At 61.0% G+C, this 25,627-nt stretch overlaps 1 protein-coding gene across 1 annotated transcript in view; it reads left to right on the top strand.

Annotated features, from left to right (window-relative positions):
• Positions 1 to 25,627, top strand: part of PLEC (plectin) — a 42,112-nt gene that overhangs the window by 1,840 nt on the left and 14,645 nt on the right. Inside the window, 32 exon segments of the mRNA XM_048482675.1 lie at positions 630 to 707; positions 816 to 908; positions 1,907 to 2,073; positions 6,956 to 7,071; positions 7,182 to 7,288; positions 7,385 to 7,504; positions 8,347 to 8,442; positions 9,030 to 9,157; positions 9,830 to 9,923; positions 10,037 to 10,191; positions 10,597 to 10,906; positions 11,055 to 11,132; positions 11,477 to 11,638; positions 11,735 to 11,839; positions 12,018 to 12,113; positions 12,256 to 12,381; positions 13,575 to 13,730; positions 13,862 to 14,016; positions 14,210 to 14,336; positions 14,937 to 15,120; positions 15,465 to 15,622; positions 15,861 to 16,039; positions 19,292 to 19,430; positions 19,632 to 19,988; positions 20,847 to 20,933; positions 21,036 to 21,152; positions 21,348 to 21,401; positions 21,403 to 21,460; positions 22,856 to 24,526; positions 24,559 to 25,322; positions 25,324 to 25,408; positions 25,411 to 25,627. The exon segment at positions 25,411 to 25,627 is cut by the window's right edge and continues 622 nt beyond it. Of these exon segments, the coding sequence (XP_048338632.1) occupies positions 648 to 707; positions 816 to 908; positions 1,907 to 2,073; positions 6,956 to 7,071; positions 7,182 to 7,288; positions 7,385 to 7,504; positions 8,347 to 8,442; positions 9,030 to 9,157; positions 9,830 to 9,923; positions 10,037 to 10,191; positions 10,597 to 10,906; positions 11,055 to 11,132; positions 11,477 to 11,638; positions 11,735 to 11,839; positions 12,018 to 12,113; positions 12,256 to 12,381; positions 13,575 to 13,730; positions 13,862 to 14,016; positions 14,210 to 14,336; positions 14,937 to 15,120; positions 15,465 to 15,622; positions 15,861 to 16,039; positions 19,292 to 19,430; positions 19,632 to 19,988; positions 20,847 to 20,933; positions 21,036 to 21,152; positions 21,348 to 21,401; positions 21,403 to 21,460; positions 22,856 to 24,526; positions 24,559 to 25,322; positions 25,324 to 25,408; positions 25,411 to 25,627 (6,521 nt within the window). The 5' untranslated portion in view covers positions 630 to 647.

Here is a 25,627-nt window from a genome sequence, read left to right as displayed (position 1 = left end):
CCCGGAGAGGCCGCCCGGCTTGCGCCCGAGTAACGCCCCGCTTGCCTCTGCCCGTGGAACCTCCGCTGAACCCCCGCTGGCTGAGCGGTCCCGGCAGCCTCCCGAACGCCCTTCCTCCTGCTCCCCCGGCCAGGGCTGTGTGGCACTCTGCAGTCTGGAGCGAGGGGCTGGGGTGGGGGTGGCTCCTTGCCCCGTTTGTCCTGTGGGGGATACAACTGGGAGCAACGGCTCAGTGGGCCGCAGGCTGCTTCTCTCTGGAGAGGAGGGCGGAACCACGGATCCCAGGCCGGAGAGGCTGCTCCCTGCCTGGACTTGCGGCTGGGGGGCTTGGTGGGGAGGGGGGTTGGGGCTGATCCTGCTGTGCGGCAGTCTGTGTTGGGGGCGGGGGTGGAGGATGATTGGCCTCCCAGCTGCCCGCGGGTGTCCAGGCCGGAAGGAGGCAGCCTGCGTTGGGGAGCAGGGGAGTTCCTGGCCATTGTTCTCTGCCAGGAGGGTTTCCTGACCAAGGCGCCCTCCTCTTCCTGTTCCTCCTGGAGTCTCTTTGGCAGGGGCTTTTGGGGGATGGGGGGGAGACATGGGATGCAGTGGGGGCAGGGCTGCTCATCATTCACACGCACCCCCTCCTGCAGCCTCGAGAGAAGGGCCGGATGCGGTTCCACAAACTCCAGAATGTGCAAATTGCCCTGGACTACCTGAAGCACCGGCAGGTGAGTTGGTGGCGGAGGGCGGATGGGGTGGCAGAGACCCTCCTGCAGTGGAGGGGCTGCCCGTGGGCCCTGCCCCCAGGTGAGTCAAAGCGGCTGTGCCCTTCTCAGGTGAAGCTGGTTAACATCCGGAACGATGACATCGCTGACGGGAACCCCAAGCTCACGCTGGGCCTCATCTGGACCATTATCCTGCACTTCCAGGTGAGGCAGGGGAGGGAAGTGGGGGCACCTGAGACTGGCCATGTTCTGGTCACTTCTGCTTTCAGGCCTCTCTGCAGAAAAGCTGTCTGAGAGCCGCTTGGCAGCGTCGGCCCTGTTGTGTGTCTTTCGAGGGATTTGGTGCGTTCCCTCTCCGCCCCCCCCCCCCCCCATATCTTGCCTCGTGCACAGTCCCTTCTTATGCTGGGGCCCCTCCCGCCACCCCACAGCTTTTCTTCCAGGCCCCACAGAAGAAGACGTGAGCAGGCTGAGGGGCGGGGGAGTGCTTGGAAAGTGGGAAGGGGGCATCTGCCCATCTGTCGGTTCCCCCCCCCTTTTGGTGCTGGTTTGGGCCCCAAAATGCACTTGAGTGGGAGAACCCCCCCCCCCCCCCCCGGAAACAGACATTCTCTCTCTCTCTTCCCCGAAAAAAACACACAGGCTGAGTGTTTTGCTGGCTCCCCTGCCAGTCTGAGGCCTGGGCTGCCCCTCGGCTACGTTGCTGGTGAAGGTCCAGGGTGTGGCTGGCACAGTGGCAGCGAGGGGGGGGGAGGGAGTAGGGTGAGGGCGTGCCACCCACAGGACTGGAAGCAGAACTTGGTCTTGTGGCTGGCTGGGGCTGCTGACTCACCCATGTGTTGCCCCAGGGCATGAGGTTTTCCTTCGTCGTAAGCTGATGCAACTCCTGCTGCTTGTGCCCGTGGGGGGGGGGGGGCGGGCGGGCACGCGGGCATTCAAAACCCTGGGCCTGCCCCTCCCTGCCAGATCTTGCCTGGGATGGTGCTGCCTTCTCAGGACCAGGCCTTGGCAAGGAGTGTCCTGGAGGGGCAAAGCACAGGGGGACCTGGCTAGCTCCCATGCCTTCAGGAGCCTGGGTGGGGAAGCCAGGCCAGAGCTCTGTGTGTGTGTGTGTTGGGCCCCATCTCCGGGGCTGCTGGCCTTTCCCGTGGTGGTCTCTGTTTTCACGGCCCCTCCCTCCCCTGCCTCCGCCCTTGCCACAGATCTCCGACATCCAGGTGAGCGGCCAGTCGGAGGACATGACGGCCAAAGAGAAGCTGCTGCTGTGGTCTCAGCGCATGGTGGAAGGGTACCAGGGCCTGCGCTGCGACAACTTCACCCTCAGCTGGCGTGACGGGCGCCTCTTCAACGCCATCATCCACCGGCACAAGTAAGGAGCAGAGGTGGCGGCCGTTGCCTGGCACGAGGCCTGCCTTCCGTGTGCACCTTCCAGGGGGAGAGGGAACGGAGCCGGGGGGCAGCAGCTGAGGGTGCTGCTGTTCACAGGGCCCCCGGGCCCACCTTGCTTGCTGAGCAGCCCAGGCTGAGCCACGCGCGGCCCTGTTCAGCCCTGGCCCAGGTCCCCCAGGCCCGCACCGCAGGGGCCCCGTCTGCACCAGGAACGCGGTGGATGTCTGCCTCCCGTGCAGATTCTTTCACTCGGCCTGAAGGGCAATCAGGGTGGGTCGAGAATACATGTGCCCCCAACCCCCCGGCCAAGCAGCCAATTGAAATGTCCCGAAGGCAACCCCAGAAACGGCTCGTTTGTTCTCTTGGCTGAGCTGCGGGCCTTTCGGGGGGCTCTGCTCGAAGGGTGGGGAGGGGGCAGGTCAGGCACGCAGGTGCATTTTTTTGTTGCCTTGATTTGCTCGTACCCCTCTTTTGTTCCCAGTTGGGATTCAAAGGTGCTTTCAGGACATTGTTCTTCCTCCTTCGTTTCCTCACGACAAGCCTGTGAGGTAGGGCAGGCTGAGAGTTTGTGACGTGCTCCAGGTCATTCAGCGAGCTTCAATGGCAAAAGCCACAATTCGAACCTGGGTCACCCAAGGTCCGCTCTGTGCCACTGGCCTTTCCCACGAGCCCTGCTGTCGTGCCCCGGGGATCTTGGATCTTGCCCAACCAGACCAGCTGGTTCTTTCCTACTCTTTGTGGTGCTGGTGAGAGCCCGGGCCATCCACACAACAGCTCGTGCCCTGGCTGGGGGGTGGGTGAGAGGGTCAGAGCTGAGGATCCCTGAAGGTCTCAGGTGTTCTGCAGCCTCTGCCCCTCCCCCCGGTCCTCCTGCCTCCTGTGTTAGGTTGAAGCAATAAAGGGACCACGTATTGGTTGTGGTGGGTTTTCCAGGCTGTGTGGCCGTGGTCTGGTGGATCTTGTTCCTAACTTTTCGCCTGCATCTGTGGCTGGCATCTTCAGAGGTGTATCACAGAGAAAAGTGTTTTACACAGTGCGCGATACACCTCTGTGATTCACCTCTGACGATGTCAGCCACAGATGCAGGCGAAACGTTAGGAACAAGATCTACCAGACCACGGCCACACAGCCCGGAAAACCCACCAGAACCAGTTGAATCCGGCCGTGAAAGCCTTTGGCAATGCATCGGACCCTGTATTGTTGATCAGCGGCGTTTATTGATAGTCATCGAAGTGCCCAGCCTGACAAAGCCAGATCTGGTGAACCTGCCTTTTGTGACCCCCTCTATTCCGATGTTAGTCCCCCCTCCCATTTCCCCAAGAAATAGTTAGTTTGGAGCTGAGGCACCCCAAGGTTGGCGACAGACAGAGATAGGGAGCTACGACATAACGGGAACAATCCTGGTCCTAATGAGGCCAAAGTGTCAGGGGAAAGCCTAGTTATCTATTCAGTGTGTGAAGCCATAAAGATCAAGGAAGAGTGCCCCAGAATGGCAGTGGTAGCATATAGCAGGCCGGATACATATATCTTGTAGCCATCACATTGAGTTAGGAATGCATCTTAATCACCTAGATACAATCTTTCTGATGCTGTGGCTAGAGAATGCAGCCAGAGTCGAGGGGCGCTGGACAACTTTGCTGTGATTTGTGCCCGGTAGTGGCTTTTTTTAGGCTGTGGCGGTGCTGGAGGGGTCAGACAAGTGGGAGTGGGCCGCCCCTGCAGGGCGTGGTTGGTGGAACTTGCAGCTTCTCCCTGGAAAAGTGTCAGGAAAAGGCAATGGCGCTCCCCACCCACCCCCTGCAGCCCCAAAGCTCCAGCCGCCCCCTCCTTGGCATTTGTTCCCTGGCAGTCTGACTTGCAGCGTGACAGTGGGGGGGGGGGGCAGCCTGTCGTTCCTCCAGGACATCCGGGGGCACCTGCTGTCTCGGTCAGGTTGGGGAGGTGCTGTCAGAGCCCAGGAGGACGCAGATCTGCGTTGCCAAAGCCTGGTCTGTCTTCACGAGCAAGTTCCGGGTTTGGCTGGAGCGTCGGCCTGTTCTTCGTCCTTCCAGACGTGGCCTCCGCCTGCCCCCCCACCCTCCGGGGCCGCTCGTGTCTCTGCCGTCCCGGGGAGTGTTGTGGCCTGTCAGGTGCTAACGCAGACTTTTCTGGTGCCTGCAGGCTACCTGGAGCAGGCCCAAACAGGTGTGGATCTCTCTCCCGACAGCCACAGTCCCTGGCAGGCGGCCTGCTGGGCCACTCCCTCTGGGAGGCTCGGTTGGCCTCGCCCACGTGCACTCGGAGCGCCTCTCCAGCCTGCAGGGGCCTGGTAGGGCGTGGCGCGTTGGAGGTGCCACCACCAGGCGCAGTCCCCAGCAGCACCTCCTGGAGACCCGGGGGCGGGGGGGGGCAGGTGTGTGTGTGGGATCTGGAAGATCTCCCTTTGAGAACCTGGCGAGCCGCTGCCAGTCTGAGCAGAGAAGGCCAGCCTGGATGGGCCGAGGGTGTCGGGCAGCTGCGTCGCACGATCCTCCGCCCGCACAGACCCGGGGCATCTCCTCTGCCACCTTCCCACGTCTTCCTGTTGCCCTCTGCCACATGTGGGGTCCTGCCACCAGCCTTGGGGCCATGCTCTTGTCTGGGGCAGGAGGGCAGCCTTGGGGGCCAGGCGCTGGGTGGGGCAGCGTCTCCCTCCTTGGAACCGTGAAACTGTAACAAGTAGGAGCAGAAGGTGCGCCCACCTCACGCGTGGCTGGGCGTGGGGCCGGATCCAGCGCTCAGGGCCGGCGCGCTCCACCTGGTGCAGGCGGCCTGGAGGGATTGGAGGCTTGGTGGAAAGCCTGGCCCCAGGGGCTGGCGGGGCATCCCGATCTCTTCAGGCAGCCAAGGGGGCACCCGGGGCAGACTGGGACCCGCTGCCATGGTCCCGTGGGATGGATGGCTGGGCACTGGTGGAAGGCCAGGACATCAACGGCTCCTTGCATTTGGTTCACTCCACACTACAGAGATCCCCAGGGCTGCCTGCACTTTGCGGCGATCTTTTCCACCGGCCAGTGGCCTTCCGGGCGGGGGGCGAAACACCATGAGTGTTGAAAAGTTATAAAGTGTTTTGGAATGCATTTTATTTATTTATTATTGGATTTATATGCTGCTCTTCCGGATTGGCTCAGAGCGGATCACAGCATAGTTCTGACCCACGGGGATTAGTTTAAATACCCCCCCCCTTTTATTCCCTTGGGTCTTCCAAGAGGCTTCGCATGTGTCTGCTCCCCAGGAGTCAATGGGAGATCTGGGGTGGGGGGTGCACTCCCTGCTAGGGGGCGGGGGAGCGGTTGAGGGAGCGGCCTCGGAGTCTCTGCCGTGGCTTGTTGCTGGAGTCGTCTAGAGCTCTTTGCTTCGTCACGCTTCCTGTGCCTGGGATTAAGTGACGGGGGTGGGAGATCGGGGGTGGGTGGGGGTGTCCTGGCGGAGGCCCTGCTGACTCTTGCAGGCGCTGGTTCCAGGAGGCGATCTGGGCCTCGTGCCACCGTGGGTCGGCGGGCACGCTCCCTTGGACTGCTCTGCTGTGGTTGAATTCCAGCCTGAAGGAAATGCCCTGCGGCTCAGCCTGGAGCCTCCCTCTCGCACACTCAGCTGTGGGGCTGGAGGGGCAGAAAGATTAAGCTGGCCCCTCCGTGGGCTCCTGGCCCAGGGCGAGCCCCTTGCCCCCCTCCCCACACGCACGCTGTAGTCATAAGAACATAAGAACGAGCCAGCTGGATCAGACCAGAGTCCATCTAGTCCAGCTCTCTGCTACTCGCAGTGGCCCACCAGGTGCCTTCGGGAGCTCACCTGCAGGAGGTGAAAGCAGTGGCCTTCAGAAGGGCATTTCAGAGCCTTTGGCCGGACACAGGGATGTCAAGCCAGGGTGGGGGCATTGGGGGGAGGCAAAGAGCCCTGCTGAATGGGTGAGGTCGTTGCATGCTGTTTTCCGCTCTGGTTAGCAACACTTTGCCGTTGTGTAACAGCTACAGGAAGCAGCCGGGCGGGGCGGGGGGAGCCTTTGAGCGGCGGAGTGCCCCTGCTGCCCCCTGCCTCTCTGGCCCTGCTTCTCCGTACTGGGAAAGGAGTGGGGCGTGGCCACTGACCCCTCTGCAAGCCCCCGGGTCTCCTGTTCCTGAAGCTGGGGGGCTGGTTCCCTCCTCCTGCTGCAATTCTGCTGAGGCCCACGTGGACCCCTGAGCCATCTTGGCTGTTGTTTCTGCCATCCCCCAACCCCCACCCCCTGTCAGGAGGCACGTCTGGGGAGGGTGGAAGCTGACCTGCGCCTTCGCGTGCGCACTCGCGTGATGCCGCTCAGAAGGGAAGGGCGCCGCCCCGGGAAAATATTCCAAGAACTTTATTTGAGGGAGTGGGCTTGTTTTTCTACAAAAGAAATGGGGTGGGGGCTCCAAATGAGGAAGCAAATTTTTGGTTGACTTTTAACACTAGAAACTCCGTGGGCCGTGGAAGCTTGATGGATGACCCAGAACTAGTCACACTCTGTCAGCGTAGCCTACCTTACTGGGTTGTTGTGATGATAAAATGAAAGGGGAAATAATGTCAGCCACTTTTGAGTTGCCAGTGGGGGGAAAAGCAGGATATAAATGAATTAAATCATGTATTTATGGAGGCTTCCACTTCCATGGCTTTGTGGGAGGGGCGCTGGGAACCTAGTTCAATGTCCCGACCCCTGTGTCCCCCCCGCGGTCTGGCAGGTGCTTGGCAGGCCCACCGGTGGAGTGGTACGTGGACTCTGATGAGAGAGCTGGTTTCTCTCTGTGGGGCCTGGTTGTGCCTGCCTGTAAGGGAGGGGGCCTGCCCTTCTTCACAGCCTCTCTTTTCCACCCCCACCCCCCCGCCAGGCCCGTGCTGATTGATATGAACAAAGTATATCGCCAGACCAACGTGGAGAATCTGGAGCAGGCCTTCTCTGTGGCGGAGCATGAGTTGGGGGTGACGCGGCTCCTGGACCCCGAAGGTACCCCACCCTCTCCACACTTGGGGGCTGATTGCTCTCCTGCCCACAGCGGGCGCTGCCTGAGAGCGTCGGGGGGCACTGACCTCTTCTCCCGCCCCGCCCGGTTACAGATGTGGACGTGCCTCAGCCGGACGAGAAATCCATCATCACTTACGTCTCCTCGCTCTACGACGCCATGCCCCGCGTGCCGGACGTGCAGGATGGGGTCAAGGCCAATGTGAGTGGGGGAGGGGGCCGAGGGGGCTTGAGGGCACCGGATGTGCTTGGCGGGGGGGCTAAACACAATTGCTGCTTTTCTCCTCCCCACCCCCAGGAATTGCAGCTGCGTTGGCAGGAGTACTCAGAGTTGGTGACGCTTCTTCTGCAATGGATCCGGCACCACACGGTGGTCTTTGAGGAGCGGAGGGTCCCTGCCAGCTACGAGGAGATTGAGGTGAGGGCAGCGTCCCCTTGGCTTGGCTTGGCTTGCTTCTCCCCCCGGGTGCTCTGGTGGTCTTGTGAGGGGTATCAGCAGGTCAGGGCCTTCTGGGGGGTCTGTGTGGTCCTTGCACCCAGACGCAGCCACACATGCTGGTACATCCCTTGCTCCCGCCCGGCTTCTGCCTCTCCCACTTGGTGTGGTTTCCTCTTCTCCTTCAGTAGCAGCCAGGGGGTGGGGGTGGGGCTGCTTGGGGTCCAGATGGGGGGGGGCGCTGCATTGGAGATGGGCAGCTGGTTGTTTGTCTGGGGCCCCTGGAGTGGAGGGACGTCTCCCTGCAGACCGAAGTGCGTCCGTGGCTCCGTGCCAGCACGTTCCATTCTGGGCACTCCCTTGCCGGCTGCTGGCAGTCGATGAAAGGGCTCCTCCTACGTCGTTCCAGGGCCCGGATCCTCCTCTGCTTGTTGTTGCCAGAGCTCAGGGCGGGCGTGCCCGGGTGGGGTGCTGAGGACAGGCTCAGAAGAAGAGCCCCCGGGCGGGATGAGTGATGTCTGCTTTGCCACGGCTCTGCTGGGCCCACGCTCCGGGTGCCTGCCCGGGGGGGGGGGGGGGGGGGGCCCGGGGGGGCGGCGGCCCCCGGGGGGGGGGGGGGGGGGGGGGGGGGGGGCACAAGATGTTCCAGAGAGGAAGGGGGGAAGCGGGCAGGGGCTAACCCTCCTTCTTGTCTTTGACCCCCCACCCCAGTGTGTGGTTCCTCCAGTAGGGCCCTTTGTGTGTATGTGGGGGGCCAAAGTTGCCCAGTGGTCCCCCTGCCCTGCCCAGCAGGCTTTGCCTGAACGACCCCTGTTGCCCCCCAGGTCTTGTGGCGCCAGTTTCTGAAATTCAAGGAGACGGAGCTGCCGGCCAAGGAGTCCGACAAGAACCGCTCCAAAGCCATCTACCTGTCCTTGGAGGTGAGACAACGGCAGCCCCCCCCCCCCCCCCCGGGCCAAGAGGCCACAAATCCTGTTGATTGGAAGACTCCGCAGGTGGGGCTGTTCTGCCCTGCCTCCCCATCTCTCCCCCCCCGCCCCCAGGCTCCGTTCACAAGTGAGCCCTTGTGCTGGGAGGGGGGCGCTTTGCATGCCCCACCCTCTCCGAGGCTTGAGAAGTCTCTGAGCCAACGGCACGTGGCCCCGGGTAGTGACAGCACAGCGCCGTTTCTTTGGGGGCAGCCCCTGGGCTTCTGTCAGAGGCCCTCTCATGAACAGGGCTCCAGTCAGAAGAATGCCCCCCTTGGGCAGAATGGGTGGGGGAGGGGGCTGTCATGCTGAAGCCCACTCCTGGCGGCCCCAGCAGGGCCTCCTGAGCAAGAGGCGAGCAGAGGTGTCTTGCTGTGTCCTGCCTCTGCGGAGCGGCCTCCGTCTCCCTTGGGTTGGGGGTCTCCCATCCCGGTAGCCACCCCTGCAGCTGCAATGGGTCTGAGCCTTTCCCCACCCGCTGATCCTTGCGTGGCCCCTGTAACCCCCTTCCCTCTCCCCTCCCTCCCTGACGGGAGCAGCCTGCAGTGCAGTCCGGGCAAGTCAAGGTGCCCCCCGGCTACCACCCGCTGGACGTGGAGAAGGAGTGGGGCAAGCTGCACGTGGCCATCCTGGAACGAGAGAAGCTTCTGCGCTCCGAGTTCGAAAGGTGCTGAGCGGGCTGGGAGTGGGGTGGCACAATGGGGCTGGTTTGGCCGGGGAGACCCATCGAGTGACTGGGGCCCATTGGGTCCGTCTGCAGCAGCCGTTTCTCCCCCAAGGAGATTGAAAGCCGCTCTTCCCGTCCTTCATTTTATCAGCCCTGTGAGGCTGAGCGCGTCTGACTTGCCTGAGGACCAAGCTGGACGTGCAGAGATTCGAACTTGGGTCCCCCAGCACCCAGCCTGGACCTCTCACTGCCTGCGTTTGGGCGCGGCAGTCTTTGGTGCCGGTTGGTTGGTTTTGTGGCAGCCGTGTCCCGGAAGAGCCAGAACTGGCTGGATGAGGCCTCGGGGGCTGCCCCACCCTTGCTTCTGGCCGGGGGTGGGGGGGAGGAATGCGAGAGCCGGCTGCCAGCCCAGCCCTAATGGGAAACACACGGCGGGTGAGTCACCACGCTCTGGCCTGCAGCGCTGTTCAGGAAACGGCACTGCTTGAGCCGCAGAGAGCCCGGCTGGCCGAGGCTGCCCTGGAGCGGCTGCTGAGCGGGGGCCTGCTGGCAGTGCCGGGGGGGGGGTCCGGCAGGGCGTGGGAGGGGGCTGGGGAAGCCGCCTGGGGGCGCCAGGAGGGGGTGCCGGGTCAGGCCAGTGAAGGATCCCTCCCTCTCCCCCGCCCCCCGCAGGCTGGAAAGGCTGCAGCGCATTGTCAGCAAGTTGCAGATGGAGTCTGGCCTCTGCGAAGAGCAGCTGAACCAAGCTGACACCCTCCTGCAGTCGGTGAGACGCCCCCTCCAGCTCCTCCCTCCCCCGTCCCCGTGGGGGGGAGGGCCCCTGGCTGCGCAGCCCCGGCTGAGGCTCAGCCCTTCTCCTCGTGCTCTTCTTCCCGGTAGGACATCCGGCTGCTGAACGCCGGCAAGAGCCCTCAGAAGGCAGCCGAGATCGAACGGGACCTGGACAAGGCCGATGCCATGATCCGCTCCCTCTTCAACGACGTGCAGGCGCTCAAGGACGGGCGCCACCCGCAGGGCGAGCAGATGTACCGCAGGTCAGCCGCCCCTCCCTTCCTGGGCTCCTCCGTGCCCCACCTTCCCCGCTTGCCGCCTTTCCGGCTGTGCTTGTGCAGGCCGAGAGCGCCCCCCCTTGCCTGATGGCAGCTGCTGGTACTGCAAGCCAATGCCTTCGACCCATGCGCATGCCTGCACGTGGGGGGCCTTTGCAGGAATGGTGTGCTGCTGCAGCCACACTGAGCAAGTGGGGAGGGCGAGGCCCGCTTTGCGCAGGTTAGATGAGCCTGGTGTTCTGCCTCTTGGGGTGTCACCCCTTTGTGACCCCCACCTTTTGGTCCTGTTGTTGCCCCGCTGAGACGAAAGGGTGGCGTGGGCATGGCTTCACACTGCCTGCCAAGCTGACGACCCCTCCCGGCCTCGTCTTCCTCCTCCCCCTCCCCCAGGGTCTACCGCCTGCACGAGCGCCTCGTGGCCATCCGCACGGAGTACAACCTCCGCCTGAAGTCCGGCTCGGCGCCCATCGCGCAGGTGTCCCTGCCTGTCACCCAGAGGCCCCGGCAGGAGCTGGAGGACGTCACTCTGCGCTACCTGCAGGACTTGCTGGCCTGGGTGGAAGAGAACCAGCGGCGCGTCAGTGCGGCCGAGTGGGGCATTGACCTACCCACTGTGGAGTCCCAGCTGGGCAGCCACCGGGGCTTGCACCAGTCCGTGGAGGAGTTCCGCACCAAGATCGAGAGGGCCCGTGCCGACGAGGTGAGCGCAGCCGTCTCTCCTGACGGGCAGCCGCCACAGCAGAACTGCACCACGTGTGCTTCCGTGTCCCGGGGCGTGGGCTGCCTGTGTCCCCTGTTGGGCTGTTGATGGCATCTGTGACTTGCGACCGTGTCCTCCCCTCCCACAGGCCCAGCTGTCTCCGGGCCCACGCAGCGCCTACCGGGACTGCCTGACGAAGCTGGACGTGCAGTATGCCAAGCTGCTGGTGAGAAGAGTGGGGCGGCGGCCGAGGTCACGGGCCCTTTCTGTGGCCTGCAGAGGGTCTGGAGTTGACCTGGCCTGCAGTTGGGAACAAACATAGAAGTTCGGGTGTGGTCTGTTGGGGGTGGGGGAGACAGCCCAGGGGGAGGAAATAGCTCAGGGGAAAGTGGCCCGTTGGGGTCTCTCCTTGTCATGAGGACCAAGCACCCGTCTTGGTGGGAATCAGCATGAGAATCCTCCACACCCTCAGTTCTGCCCCAAGGGAGGGGCGTGGGGGGCGGCAGGGAGGCTGACCGGGGGCCGGGGAGGCCGGACTCTCCCCTCACTCCGCCTGTCGTCTCGTGGCAGAACTCTTCCAAGGCCCGCCTGCGGCAACTGGAGAGCCTCCACGCGTTCGTGGCCGCTGCCACCAAGGAGCTGATGTGGCTGAACGAGAAGGAGGAGGAGGAGGTCAATTACGACTGGAGCGAACGGAACAGCAACATGGCTGCCAAGAAGGAGAGCTACTCGGTACGGCTGCGGGGCCGGGGGAGGGTGGGGGGGGGCCCTCGGCTGCGCCTGCTGCTGTCGCTGGAGGCTCCCCTGCTCATCGCATCTCTTCGGCAGGGGCTGATGCGAGACCTGGAGCAGCGAGAGCGGAAAATCAAGGAGATCCAGAACACGGGCGATCGGCTGCTGCGAGAAGAGCACCCGGGCAAGCCGACGGTGGAGGTGGGGCTGGGGAGGGGGAGGCGAGGCCCTGCCTGTGCGGGATTCCCCAGTGGCCACATCCGGCCGTTGTCGGTGCAGCCTCTCAGCTGTGCCCCCCACGGCCCCCTACTGCTGCCACCTGCCCCAGACTCCCCTCCGGCCCCGCATGACCTGTGACCTTCTCCCCGCTCGCTCTTAGGCATTCCAGGCTGCCCTGCAGACTCAGTGGAGCTGGATGCTCCAACTCTGCTGCTGCATAGAGGCTCACCTGAAGGAGAACACCAACTATTTCCAGGTACTGGGGGCGGCACGGGAGGGGCCTGTGCTTCTCTCCGGCCTGCATGCCAGCCTCCACCCCCCTGGTTGCCAGAGCCCCCTGGCAGTGCCGCTTGGGGGGGGGGCACGGCAGCTACAGATAGCCGCTTCCTTCCCCACAGTTCTTTGCTGATGTGAAAGAATCCGAGGAGTTCCTGCGCAGGACCCAGGAGATGATGCGGAAGAAGTTTTCCTGCGACCGCTCCGCCACCGTGACGCGCCTGGAGGATCTGGTGCAGGACTGCCTGGTGAGTAAGAACGTAAGAACAAGCCAGCTGGATCAGACCAGAGTCCATCTAGTCCAGCTCTCTGCTACTCGCAGTGGCCCACCAGGTGCCTTTGGGAGCTCACCTGCAGGAGGTGAAATCAATGTCCTTCTGCTGCTGCTGCTCCCCCCAAGCACCTGGTCTGCTAAGGCATTTGCAATCTCAGATCAAGGAGGATCAAGATTGGTAGCCATAAATCGACTTCTCCTCCGTAAATCTGTCCAAGCCCCTTTTAAAGCTATCCAGGTGAGTGGCCATCACCACCTCCTGTGGCAGCATATTCCAAACACCAATCATACGTTGCGTGAAGAAGTGTTTCCTTTTATTAGTCCTTATTCTTCCCCCCAGCATTTTCAATGGATTCCCCCCTGGTTCTAGTATTGTGAGAAAGAGGGAAAAATTTCTCTCTGTCCACATTTTCTACCCCATGCATAATTTTATAGACTTCAATCATATCCCCCCTCAGACATCTCCTCTCCAAACTAAAGAGTCCCGAACGCTGCAGCCTCTCCTCATAAGGAAGGTGCTCCAATCCTTCAATCATCCTCGTTGCCCTTCTCTGCACTTTTTCTATCTCTTCAATATCCTTTTTGAGATGTGGCGACCAGAACCGGAACACAGCACTCCAAGTGCAAAGGTCGCACCACACGGCTTTATATATAAGGGCAGCTTACAATCCTTGCAGTTTTATTATCAACTCTTTTCCTAATTATGCCCAGCATAGAGTTTGCCTTTTTCACAGCTGCCATGCATTGAGTTGACATTCCCATGGAACTATCAACTAAGACGCCCAAATCCCTTTCCTGGTCTGTGACTGATAGCACTGACCCCTGTAGCGTGTATGTGAAGTTTGGATTTTTTGCCCCTATGTGCATTACTTTGCATTTAGCTACATTGAACTGCATTTGTCATTTCTTAGCCCACTCACCTAATTTATCAAGGTCCGCTTGGAGCTCTTCGCAATCCTTTGTGGTTCTCACCACCCTACATAATTTGATACCATCTGCAAACTTGGCCACCACGCAACCCACCCCTACTTCCAGGTCATTTATGAATAGGTTAAGGAGCACTGGTCCCAAAACGGATCCTTGGGCGGGGGGGGTGTGTGTGCTGTGCTTCCCTGCCCCGTGAGGCTCGGCTGGAGACACGTCTTCACGCGCTGCTTTCCCCTCCAGGACGAGAAGGAGCACCTGGCCGAGTACCAGGGGCAGCTGGCCGGGCTGGCCAAGCGAGCCAAGGCAGTGGTCCAGCTGAAGCCGCGCAGCCCAGCCACCCCGATCAAGGGCAAGGGCTTGCCGCTCCAGGCCGTCTGCGACTACAAGCAAATGGAGGTATGTGGGGCGGAAGCAGGGAGGGGTGTGTGCGTGCGTGCGTGCGTGCAAGGGATGCCAGGGGGCAAGCTGGGTCTTGGCTGGAGGTGTCATTGAAGGCTGCTTGTTCTGTCCTTCCCCCCACCCCCCAGATCACAGTGCACAAGGGCGACTCTGGCACTCTCCTGAGCAACGCCCAGCCCTACAAGTGGAAGGTGTTGAATGCAGCAGGAAGTGAGGCCGTGGTGCCATCCGTCTGCTTCCTCGTGCCCCCGCCCAACAAGGAGGCCCTGGATGCTGTGGGCAGGTCAGTAACCTTCCCTTGGGAGCCCCGACGGGCGTCCACACGTTCTGCAAGGAAGACCCAGGAAACCCGGGCCCCAGGCCTGACGCGGGCGGGACTCCGCTCTGCCCCAGGATAATGCTGGGGTTTGGGGCCCTGCCTGGCCAGCGCTCCTCTTGCCTCCCTCACTGAGGGCTTTGCGACTCTCCCTTGGCAGGTTGGAGGCCACTCACCAGAGCTTGCTGGGCCTGTGGCAGCAGCTGCACGTCGACTTGCGCAGCCTCCTCTCCTGGCAGTGCCTGCAGCGAGACATCCAGCAGATCCAGTCCTGGTCTCTCCTCATTGTGAGATTGCATCTCTTCTCCCCCTTGCTCCTCCCCCTTGCTCCTCCCCCTCCCCTCCCCTCCCCCCAGGGGCTCCACCCCACTGCCACGCCTGAGCAGGTGCTAGGTGGGGCTCAGAACGCGAGGCGTCCATGGGATGGAGACCTTCAGGCCTTCTTGGGGGCAGAAGCTGGGGCGAAGTGTGCGTAGTGCCTGCGCATGGTAACAGTTGTGGTTCAGGACAGAAGGATTGTTCCAAGGCCACTGTCTGCTGTGCACTGCATGAAGCAGCCCCCCCTCCCCCAGTTGCAGACCACGGGGGGGGGGGGAGGTGTCTGTTTTGTGCTGTGGCCATTGGGGATTTATGGGATTTGCCATTCAGAGCCCCCCCTCCCCCCCGGTCCCATTGGCATTAATGTCCTCCCTCCCGGGTTCTTTTCTTTGCTCTGGGTCCTTCAATGGAGGGTCTGAGGCGGGTCCCCTTGGCCTCCTTCTGGCCGTGTGTTTTGCATTCAGGCCCTGCTTCCCCCCCCCCCCTCCGTACAGTGCCTCTGAAGAGGTGTCTAGACATGTGGGTGCTGGGAAGGGGAGGGCCTCTATGACCGAGCGCCTTTTCCGCAGTTTCGGACAATGCCCCCAGAGGATTACCGCCAGACGCTCCGCAGCTTGGAGACCCACTACCAGGAATTCCTGCGCAACAGCCAAGACGCGCAGAACTTTTTCCCGGATGACCGGCTGCATGTGCAGCGCGAATACACCACTTGCACCCAGAAGTACGAGCTGCTGCTGCACAGCTTAGAGAAAGGTAATGCCGGGGGCGGGGCGGGGCAGGGCGGGGGGCAATATGTGTCTTCGGTGGGTCCTAGTCTGCCTGGGCTTCTGCTTGAATGACGGCTGACAGGGACAGCTTGGAAGCAGCCTTTGCACCTCTCCCCACTGTTGACCCCCCCCCCACCACTGTGCCTCCAGGCTCAGTATGGAAGCCCTGGATGCCACCCTCCCCCCCAAGTGCAGTTACCCACCTGCTGTGTTCGGGTGGCGCCCACTTTCCTGGCACAGGCTCCCTTGGAGCAAAAGCTCCCCCTGCGGGTCTTTTCTGCAGCGGAGGACCACGAACTCTGCGCTCTGTGTGTTTTTGCGGGGCGGCAGGTGAGCAGGAGGAGTCTGTGTGCAGGAGCTGCATTTCCCAGCTGAAGGACATCCGCCTGCAGTTGGAAGGCTGTGAGTCCCGCACCACCCACAAGATCCGCTCGCCGCTCGACAAAGACCCTGCCAAGGAGTGCGCGCAGCGCATCAGCGACCAGCAGGTATCTCCTCCCCCACCCCAGGCCAGGCCAGGCCAGGCCAGGCCAGGCCAGGCCTGCTCACGTCTCCTGCTTGTAGCTCATAGCTGGCTGGGAAAGGTCTTTGCCCCGGTCGACATCAGCACCCGGGTGCCCCAGTGCGGCAGGCTTGGGAGCAGCAAGTCCGCCTTGAGTCAAGAGCAGTGCTCAGTGCGCCAACTCCGGCTGGGCTCACCTCCTGCCCTCCTGGTTCCCTCGGCAGCAAATCCACCTGGAGCTGGAGGGCATCAAGAAGAGCCTGGGCAAAGTGAGCGAGAAGACGGAGCAGGTGCTCTCCCAGCCGGAGCAGGCCAGCTCGGCCCCCACGCTGCACTCGGAGCTGGACATCACGCTGCAGAAGATGGACCTGGTCTACAGCCTTTCCAGCGTCTACCTGGAGAAGTAAGCCCTCCTCTGGCGGAAGCCGGTTTTGCCGTCCTGCGGTGCCTGGGCTCTCTGGGGAGCTTCCCCTCCGCTCTGGCCGCACCCCACCCCTGCTGGCCAACAGCGAGCCCTCCCCGGGAATCTGCTCCTGTGCGCTTCTCCGGCAGGGGTCTGAGGCTGGATAGTGGTGGCAGGCGAAAGCAAGGCACAGTGGGCCAGGCGGGAGAACCGTACAGCTCCCCGAGCTCTGGGCAGGACTGTGTCGGGCCCAGCGCTTGGCTTCCCTGCCCTTTTCCCCCAGGGCAAGTGGCCAGCCCCGTGGGAGAAGTCTGCCTCTGAAAGATCTGAAACCTCTGGTGTTCTTCCCTGTTCAGAGGGGGTTTCTGGCTGGCATTTGGCGGGGGGGGCGGTGTGTGTGCCAGAGAGCCACCAGAGCGGCTACAGTTGATTCCCCCCCCCCCCCCGGAGCTTCTCTTAGGAATACTTGCCTTCGTGAATTTAAATTTTACTGGTACTTAAAACAACTCAGCAACCCCCCCAATACAAAAAGTAAAGAAAAATAAAAAGAATGAATAAGTAGATTTATTACAGAAGCTCCCAGTTTCATCTGCTTCAAGTATTAGTTCTGAAAAATATACCTTTTGGTTTTTAGCAACATAAGTAAAGTTATATCATTTTAGGCATTACTGATAAACATCAATTATTGATAAACACCACTTTTCCCTGTTCAGTCTTGTTTTAGAAGTCCGTTAACCTTCAAAACCACTAATCATCAGTCCATTTTTTTCTGTTTTATCTGCGTATTCTAGCAATTGTCCAAAAAATATTAAAATTCCTTTATTTTAGCAACAAAGTAAGTTTAGCCTGCTTGTTCTGGTACTTTCACCCTCCATTCCTCAATTGTAGGCATAGTTGGAGTTTTCCATTTTTGCACATATAATATTTTTGCTTCTGTTGTCATAACAAAACAAACTTCCATGTTTTCTTACCAAAACTCATCCTTGAATCCCAGCATTTGTACATTTATGTTTGACATCTTTCAGATTATTGGACGTGTTAATCTCCAAAAGTAATCTCCAAAATTGCCTCATCTTTTCACGAGGCCACCACGGATGACAGACTGTCTCTTACTGAAGTTTGCGTTTCCAACACTTGTCATTCCTAGATGTTTTTGCCAACTGATCTGGAGTCATGTACATCGTTTTAAAAATTCTCTTTCACATTAGAGCTTAGTGTGTATTTAAGCCCCTTGAACACATCCCATTGCTCAAGTTGAGTGTTAAATCCGAAGTACATAGCCCATTTTATCATACGTTCCTAACATTAATTTATATGTTTTATCAATAATATGTTCGTCATTTGTACGTAATTCAACTTCAAATTCCATCTTAATGTTATCAAAACCATGCATCTTTGTATCTATTTTATATCTATCACATAATTGTCCATAAGAAAAACAGTCACAGGAAATGCCTTTTAATTGTAGTTACTCTCTTGCGTTTATTTTCCATTCCCCTTGCATAAAATCTGAAATATCACACTATGTCTTTTCAAAAATCATTTCACGTCTAGAAAATGCCTCGTGTGGTAAAAGCCACCTTGGTGTGGTTTTTTTTAAAAAAAATCTAGGTTTAAATTTATCCCATATTCTCAAGGTGGCACATCTAATGAAGTCCTTGTGAACTTTAGCCTTCTTGTACCATGAACAGGCCCCCCCCCCCCCCCCCGGCCTTATTATTCGGAGACAGGAACGCTGCTGTGGGCGAGCAGAGGCTGCAAGTGGGGGTCCAGACAGAGCCAGCTGTCTGCTCTGCCGTTTGCTGGGTTCACGTCTGCCTGGATGTTTTTAACCCACTTCTTCGCCAGTGAGCTCAGAGCAATATGCAGAGTTCTCCCCCACCCTCCCCCCATTTTTGGTGAGACTTGGGAAGGTGATTCCAGCGAGAGTGACCCCGTCCTGTTTGTCCAGCCGGAGAATTTCGCCACAAGGCTGTCCAACCGGGGGCGACCCCTGGCTCTGTCTGCCTCCCTTCCTGTTTGGTCTTGTCTGTCCTCTGTCCTTCTGGGAGCTGATTCTCCTTTGGCCACTGGAACCCCCTGCCAGTCAGGAAGGTGGGCCAGGGTTAAAAAGAGTGGGCCAGCTTCGAGCCGGGCTCTTCCAGCCTCCCACTTTAGCCACAGCTTCAAGGCTTGGATTGATCTAGAGCCGGCCTGGCCACGTCAGTCAGCAGAGTTCAGGGGGCAGGTGCCTCTAGCTGCCTTGTGGGGGCCAGCTCTCTCTCTGGGATGGAGGAGGCCACCATTAGACAGTCAGGCGGTTGGTCTGTCTGGTTGGCAGAGGAGGTTCTCCATAGTCTTGGGCAACGCCAGCACCATGCAGACTTTTTAAACTGGCAATGCCAGGAGTGAAAATGGCACTATCCGACATGCCGTGCATGTGCTCCTTGCATTTCCCCATGCAACACGGCTGTCTTCTGAGGAGTCCCTGGAGTTAGAGCTGGATGGAGAGTTATTCTGACTGGCAGCAGAGGGCCTGTGGCAGCCTCCCCGCCCCTCGAGAGACCGGTGCCTTCTGCACCCAAAGCCAGGGCTTTCCTCTCAGGCACAGCCCTTCCCTGCCGGCCCAACCAAAAGGGCGCCTCTCCGAGGCCCTCCCCCGGGCTTCTCAGGCTGTGGCGGCCGCGCAGACGTGCCTTCAGAGCTGCCTCCTACAGAATCAGAGCCTCCTGGTCCACCGAGGTCAGACCGGCAGTCGCTCTCCGGCAGAGGAAGGCCTTTATCACCACCTGCTGCTGCCTGGTTCTTTTGACGGGAGAGGCTGCCGGGGCTTGACGCGAGGACCTGTGCAGATGCTCTGCCCCTGAGCCACAACCTAGGCAGCCTGATCACTGAGCCACGTTCAGCAGAGCGCTGCTCTGATTTTGGAAGGGAAGGTGCCATTTGGACTAAGTGATCTCAGACCAGCCTCCCCAAAGCAGACGACCCCCGCAATAGCTTGCCATCTCCAGCATTGCTGACCCTCCTGGCCTTTGGTCAGAGCGCCATCAGTATTTGGATTGATATATGAACTGCTGCTATAGTGTATTTTAGTGTTTTTATTGGTATAGTATTTTATGATTTTACATTGTAAATGCTTTCTACGTTTATTGTACAGCGCCCAGAGCCCTCCGGGGGTTGGTCAAGTCTCACAAATAAATAAAAATAAATAAATAAATTGGCATGAAGCCAGGCTCCTCATTTGCGTGCGCCAACCGGTCCTTTCTTGTGCAGGCTGAAGACCATCAACCTGGTGATCCGTAGCACTCAAGGGGCCGAGGAGCTGGTGCGGAAGTACGAGGAGCAGCTGAAGGACGTGCAGGCTGTGCCCGCCGACCTCAAGGCGCTGGAGGAGAGCAAGGCAGAGCTGAAGGTGACTGGGCCTACCTGGACGGGTGGGGGGTGGGGAGCAGCTCTCCCTGTCCCAGGAATGGTGGGCTTTTTTCACTTGGGGGCCAAGGAGGCAGTTGGGGTGGAGTCTGTAGAGGAAAAGCTGGGGGGTGGGATTGGGGATAGCAAGGGTTGCTGTGCCCCCCACCCCACCCCACCCCCTGACCCTGTCCCTGCCCCACAGAGGCTGCGTGGGCAGGTGGAAGGGCACCAGCCCCTCTTCAGCACCCTGGAGGCAGACCTGGGCAAGGCCAGCGAGGTGAACGAGCGGATGGTGCGGGGCCACAGCGAGAGGGACGTGGACCTGGAGCGCTACCGGGAGCGCGTGCAGCAGCTGCTGGAGCGCTGGCAGGCCATCCTGGCCCAGATCGACCTGCGCCAGTGGGAGCTGGACCAGCTGGGCCGCCAGCTGCGCTACTACCGCCAGAGCTACGACGCGCTCATCCTGTGGATCCGGGACGCCAAGCAGCGCCAGGAGAGCATCCAGGCCGTTCCCATCACCGACAGCAAGGCCGTGCGGGAGCAGCTGCTGCAAGAGAAGGTGAGGCATGGACGTTTGGGGGAGGGGGGCATGATGCATTCTGGGGGGGCTACTTCTGTCTTGACTCCGCACCTGGTTCCACTGTACACCTGCAGCCACAGCTGGTCTCACTGGAAGAATTGGTCCCTTCCGACTGGCGCCTCTGATGCCGGAGCCATTGTGCTTGTGGTGGCTCTCTCACAAATGCCCACTGGGACTTGGCTTTGAGTCCTGCAGTCAGTGGCCCGTAGGCTTGACACAGGGTGGCCCCTCTCGTGGCTGCTGAGGCGCCCCTGACCAGCCTCCTCGTGGTGCCCTTGTGTGGCTCACGCAGAGCAAAAGCATTGGGCAGCCTCTCTCGTGGCACAAAGGGACCTGGCAAGAGGCCAGCGACTTGCCCATGGAAAACCGCACTGGCCATCCCTGGCCCCATTTGTCTTCATCCTCTGGGATCAGGATTCGCGGGTCTTTCCAGAGGGGCCCATGGAGGTTCATCTGTTGGCCATCAAAAGCCCTTCTGCCAGCATGGCCAATTGGCACATGCTGGCAGCCGCTGATGGGAATTGTAGTCCATGAACATCTGGAGAGCCGCAGGCTGCAGACCCCTGCTCTGGGACAATTCTTGTGTGTGTGGGTGTTCCAGGTGGAATTCCTTCTCCCCGCCCATCCGGGTCCATTAGCAAAGTCGGGAAGTTGCAGGTGTGCCTAAAGGCAGGTATTGGCACCAGTAACATTTTTTAGCTTCCTTTACCAGGTGAATTCCTCCAGGACGTTCACAGTGGGGCTGGGGCAGTGAGGGCAGAGGGGTCGTCACTTTCCCAACCCTGACTGTGGCAAAGGTTCAAATGCCTCTTTCTCTCTGCCTTTGAGTCTCTGCAGAAACTCCTTGGAGGAGGTGTGACCGAACTGAGTAGCCAGGTGGAGGAGTGCCAGCGCTGCCAAGCAGTGGCCATTGATGTTATCAAGGTGGGCTGGGAGGGGGGTCTCCCAGGGTGCCTCTGTTTTCTGAGCGCAGGGGCCTGGACTTCAAGTGCCAATCTGACCCCCCCCCCTCCTTTCTTTCCCAAGGATTACGAGCTGCAGCTGGTGACCTACAAGGCCCAGGTGGAGCCGGTGGTTTCCCCAGCCAAGGCCTGGGGCAAATTCCCAGTCTGGCGCCTGGAGGCAATATTCAGGGAGGTGCAAGTGGGTGTGGGGAGGGGGGCTGGCCCAGCGAGTGCTTGATGGTGGGCAAAGGGCTGTGGGGAACCGGCATCCTTGCTGCCTTCGTGGGGTAGGGTGGGGGCGGGGGGGCCAACAGCCGTGTGCTGGATGCCCTCCTTGGTCAGATTGGGGGCCCGCCTCTTTCTGGAACTCTGACGGCCATCTTTGGTCATGCAGTACGTGGACCTCCGGACTCGATACAGTGAGCTGACCACACTGACCAGCCAGTGCGGCCATCAAGCTCATCACTGGAGACCCTGCGGGCGGGCTGGAAGAAGAGGGAGGGGAGGGTGGCCCCGAGGGAGGAGGAGGGAGGCTAGGGGTCCAGCAGATGCCTCGGCTGCCCCCCCTCCCAAGTCCCTCGGCAGCTCGGAGGCGTGCTCCCTCGTGACCGACCTGTCCCCGCAGACTCCCCGCGGGTGGAGCTGTCCGGAGCAGGATGGGCAGCCCAGGGCCAGCAGGGGTTGGCTTGGCCCGGTCAGAAGCGGCACTTCCCAGACCCACTCGGTACCGCCTTGTCTGTGTCCCCCTGAAGCTGCTCCCTGCCCTCTCCCCCCCACCCCCCACTTGCTGGCTGCCCCCTTTTTTTCTGTTTCCTCCCGTCCGGAGCTGCTCTGCTCCCCTTTCTAACTCTTGGTTTCTGCCCCGGCAGTCGAGTCGCTTTGCCGGTGCTTTGTCTGGGGGAATGTTTGTGTTGGTGGGGATCTAATGGAGGGGTGGAACCCCGAGGACCGGGCGTTGCTGCACCAGGTACTCTGCTACACGTGTCCCCCTCCCCCCCCTTTCCCGCCGTGGTGTTCTCCCCCCTCCCCTTTGCACTCCTCTCTCAGGTCGAGGGCCTTTGTGGCTTTTAATTCGGGTGGTGGACTGAGTGTTGCATGCAACAGAGGAGGTGGGGTCGGGGAGCTAGTCTTGCCCCACAGCTGGGGCCATTTGGGAGGAAGGGAGGGAGGGCGGGCCACTGAGCTGAGCCCCCCTCTGTCGCCAGCACACGCCGTCTTTTTCCTCTGCCTGCATCACCTGGCCGGGAGTCACAAGCCCCCCCCCCCCCCCGGCCTGGCTTCACAGGTTCTCCCTGTCTGGTGCGCTCTGTCCACACTTCCCTGCTCCCTGGGATGTCTGTTGGCTCTTCTCGGAGACGAGCCAGCCACCTCCTTCTCGCGTCCTGCCTGCTGTCCTGTGGGGCTCTTGTCAGGTCCCCCCCGAGGGCGGGCCAGAGATGCTCGTGGCTGCAGAGAGTTGCTCTGGGTTTCTCCCTGAGCCGTCCTGGGCAGAGCCCTCCAGGTAGCCGGCTCTCTGCACAGCCCTCCCCACGCTGGGCTGCTTCGGCTTGCAAGGGGGGGCCCCATCTCTCTGTCTGTCTGTCTCGGCACTGGGGGTCTCCGCCTGCTGCCTGCTGTTCTGAGCCCGGGGGAAGCATGCCCGCGGCTGTTCCTCGGGTGGGTTGCTTGTCTTGCGCTGTGCTTGTCCGTCTGTCTCTTTGTCGTGGGTCTGCTGCTTGTCTGATTCCTGGCCTGTTGAACTGAACGTCGGCCAGGAGTGCCGCCTCCTAGTCCTCAGTCCTGATGCCTCCTGGGGGGAGCCCCGCCACGCCCCGGCCCCTCGGCTCACCTCCTCCAGTCTCTCTCTCTCTGGTGATCTCTCCCTCTCTCCCCTTCTCTTTGCACCGTCCCCGCAGAAAGCAGCCGAGAAGCTGAAGGCGGAGGAGCGCAGGCGGCTGGCGGAGGTGGAGGCCCAGCTGGAGAAGCAGAAGCAGCTGGCCGAGGCCCACGCCCGAGCCAAGGCCCAGGCGGAGCAGGAGGCTCTGGAGCTGCAGCAGCGCATGCACGAGGAGGTCAGCCGGCGGCAGCTGGTCGCTGTGGACGCCGCGCAGCAGAAGCAGAACATCCAGCAAGAGCTTACGCAGATGAAGCACAGCTCGGACCTGGAGATCCAGTCCAAGCTGAAGCAAATCGAGGATGCCGAGCTGAGCCGCAAGAGAGTGGAGGAGGAGATCCGCGTGATCCGTCTGCAGCTGACTGCCACAGAGAAGCAGAAGTTGGGTGCTGAGGAGGAGCTTCAAGCCTTGCGTGACCGGGCCGAGGAGGCCGAGCGCCAGAAGAGGCTGGCCCAAGAGGAGGCCGAGCGCCTGCGCAAGCAGGTCGCAGAGGAGACCCAGAAGAAGCGGGAGGCCGAGGAGGAGCTGAAGCGCAAAGTGCAGGCCCAGCAGCAGGCGGCGCGGGAGAAGCAGGCGGCGCTGGAAGACCTGCAGGCTCTGCGCCTGCAGGCTGAAGAGGCCGGGCGCAGGATGAAGCAGGCCGAGCTGGAGAAAGAGCGGCAGATCCAGCTAGCCCAAGAGGTGGCGCTGAAGAGTTCCGAGGCGGACCTGCAGAGCCGGCGCCTGTCCTTTGCGGAGAAGACGGCCCAGCTGGAGTTCTCCCTCCAGCAGGAACACATCACGGTCACTCACCTGCAGGAAGAGGCCGAGCGCCTGCGCAAGCAGCAGCTGGATGCCGAGCAGGCGCGGGACGAGGCGGAGAAGGAGGTGGAGAAGTGGCGCCAGAAGGCCAACGAGGCGCTGCGGCTGCGGCTGCAGGCTGAGGAAGTGGCCCACAAGAAGGCCCTGGCCCAAGAGGAAGCCGAGAAGCACAAGGAGGACGCTGAGCGGGAGGCCCGGAAGCGGGCCAAGGCTGAGGAGTCTGCCCTGCGCCAGAAAGAGCTGGCGGAGGAGGAGCTGGAGAAGCAGCGGCGGCTGGCGGAGGGCACTGCTCAGCACAAGTTGCAGGCGGAGCAAGAACTGATCCGCCTGAAGGCGGAGATGGAGAACGGGGAGCAGCAGCGCCTTCTGCTCGAGGAGGAGCTCTTCCGCCTGAAGGCAGAAGTGAGCGAGGCCATCCAGAAGCGGAAAGAGCTGGAGGAGGAGCTGACCAAGCTGCGGGCTGAGATGGAGTTGCTGTTCCAGAGCAAGGCCAAGGCCGAGGAGGAGTCCCGCTCGACCAGCGAGAAGTCCAAGCAGATCCTGGAGGCTGAGGCCAGCAAGTTGCGGGAGCTGGCGGAAGAGGCGGCCCGGCTGCGGGCCCTCTCCGAGGAAGCCAAGCGGCAGCGGCAGCTGGCGGAGGAAGAAGCGGCCCGGCAGCGGGCGGAGGCTGAGCGGATCCTCAAAGAGAAGCTCGCTGCCATCAACGAGGCCTCGCAGCTGAAGGCCGAAGCCGAAATAGCCTTGAAGGAGAAGGAGGCCGAGAACGAGCGGCTGCGGCGGTTGGCTGAGGATGAGGCCTACCAGCGGCGGCAGCTGGAGGAGCAGGCGGCCCAGCACAAGCGTGATATTGAGGAGAAGATCGCGCAGCTGAAGCAGTCCTCAGCCAGCGAGCTGGAGCGCAGCATCCTCGGTGGGATCTAGCACGCTGAGGGCAGCGGCGCATCATCGAAGAGGAAATCCGGATCCTGAAGATCCATTTTGAGAAGGCTTCCGTCGGAAAGGCAGACCTGGAGCAAGAACTTGGTAGGATCAAGCAGAGTGCGGAGGAGGTGCAGCAGAGCAAAGAACAGGCTGAGCGCGAGGCGGAGAAGTTGCGGCAGCTGGCCTTGGAGGAGGAGAGCCGCCGCAGGGAGGCTGAAGAGAAGGTCCAGAAGATCCTGGCTGCCGAGCAAGAGGCCGGCCGGCAGCGCAAAGCAGCCCTGGAGGAGGTGGGGCGCCTGAAGGCCAGGGTGGAGGAGGCCAAGAAGCAGAAGGAGCTGGCCGAGCGCGAGTCGGAGCGGCAGATCCAGCTGGCTCAGGAGGCTGCTCAGAAGAGGATCACTGCAGAAGAGAAGGCTCACCTGGTGGCCGTGCAGCAGAAGGAGCAAGAGATGCTGCAGACCAGGCAGCAGGAGCAGAGCCTCCTGGACAAGCTGAGGGAGGAAGCCGCCCGGGCCAAGAAGGCTGCCGAGGAAGCCGAGTCAGCCCGGGTCAAGGCAGAGCAAGAGGCAACCTTGTCCCGCCAGCTGGTGGAGGAGGCTGAGCCTGGAAGCAGTGCAAGCAGAGGGAGGAGTGCTCAGGCTCAAGCCAAGGCTCCAAGGGGAGGGCCGAAGTTCAAAAGGAGGCGGAGCTGGAGGGCAGCTGGGAGAGGGCTTAAAGCGGAGAAAAGTCATCTCCGGCAGCTTTCAGCTTGGCGGACGAGAGAGATGGAGAGGGCACAAGAAGTTTTTGTTTGCCGAGCAGACCCTGCGGCAGAAGGCCCAGGTGGAGCAGGAGCTGGCCAAGGTCAGGCTGCAGCAGGAAGTGTTCCATACCAGAAGGGACATCTTGACTCCAGGGAGCTGCAGCGCCTGAAGGACGAGGTGACCGAAGCCATGAAGCAGAAGGCCCAGGTGGAGGAGGAGCTCTTCAAGGTGAAGATCCACATGGAGGAGCTGATCAAGCTGAAGACCCGCATCGAGGAGGAGAACAAGGTGCTCATCATGAAGGACAAAGACAACATGCAGAAGTTCCTGGTGGA

Source organism: Sphaerodactylus townsendi, unplaced genomic scaffold (genome assembly GCF_021028975.2).
Source record: "Sphaerodactylus townsendi isolate TG3544 unplaced genomic scaffold, MPM_Stown_v2.3 scaffold_19, whole genome shotgun sequence".
In the NCBI taxonomy this organism is placed as follows: Eukaryota; Metazoa; Chordata; class Lepidosauria; order Squamata; family Sphaerodactylidae; genus Sphaerodactylus; species Sphaerodactylus townsendi.
The sequence above is the reverse complement of the archived record's forward strand: the minus strand, read 5'-3'. Positions and strand labels throughout refer to the sequence as shown.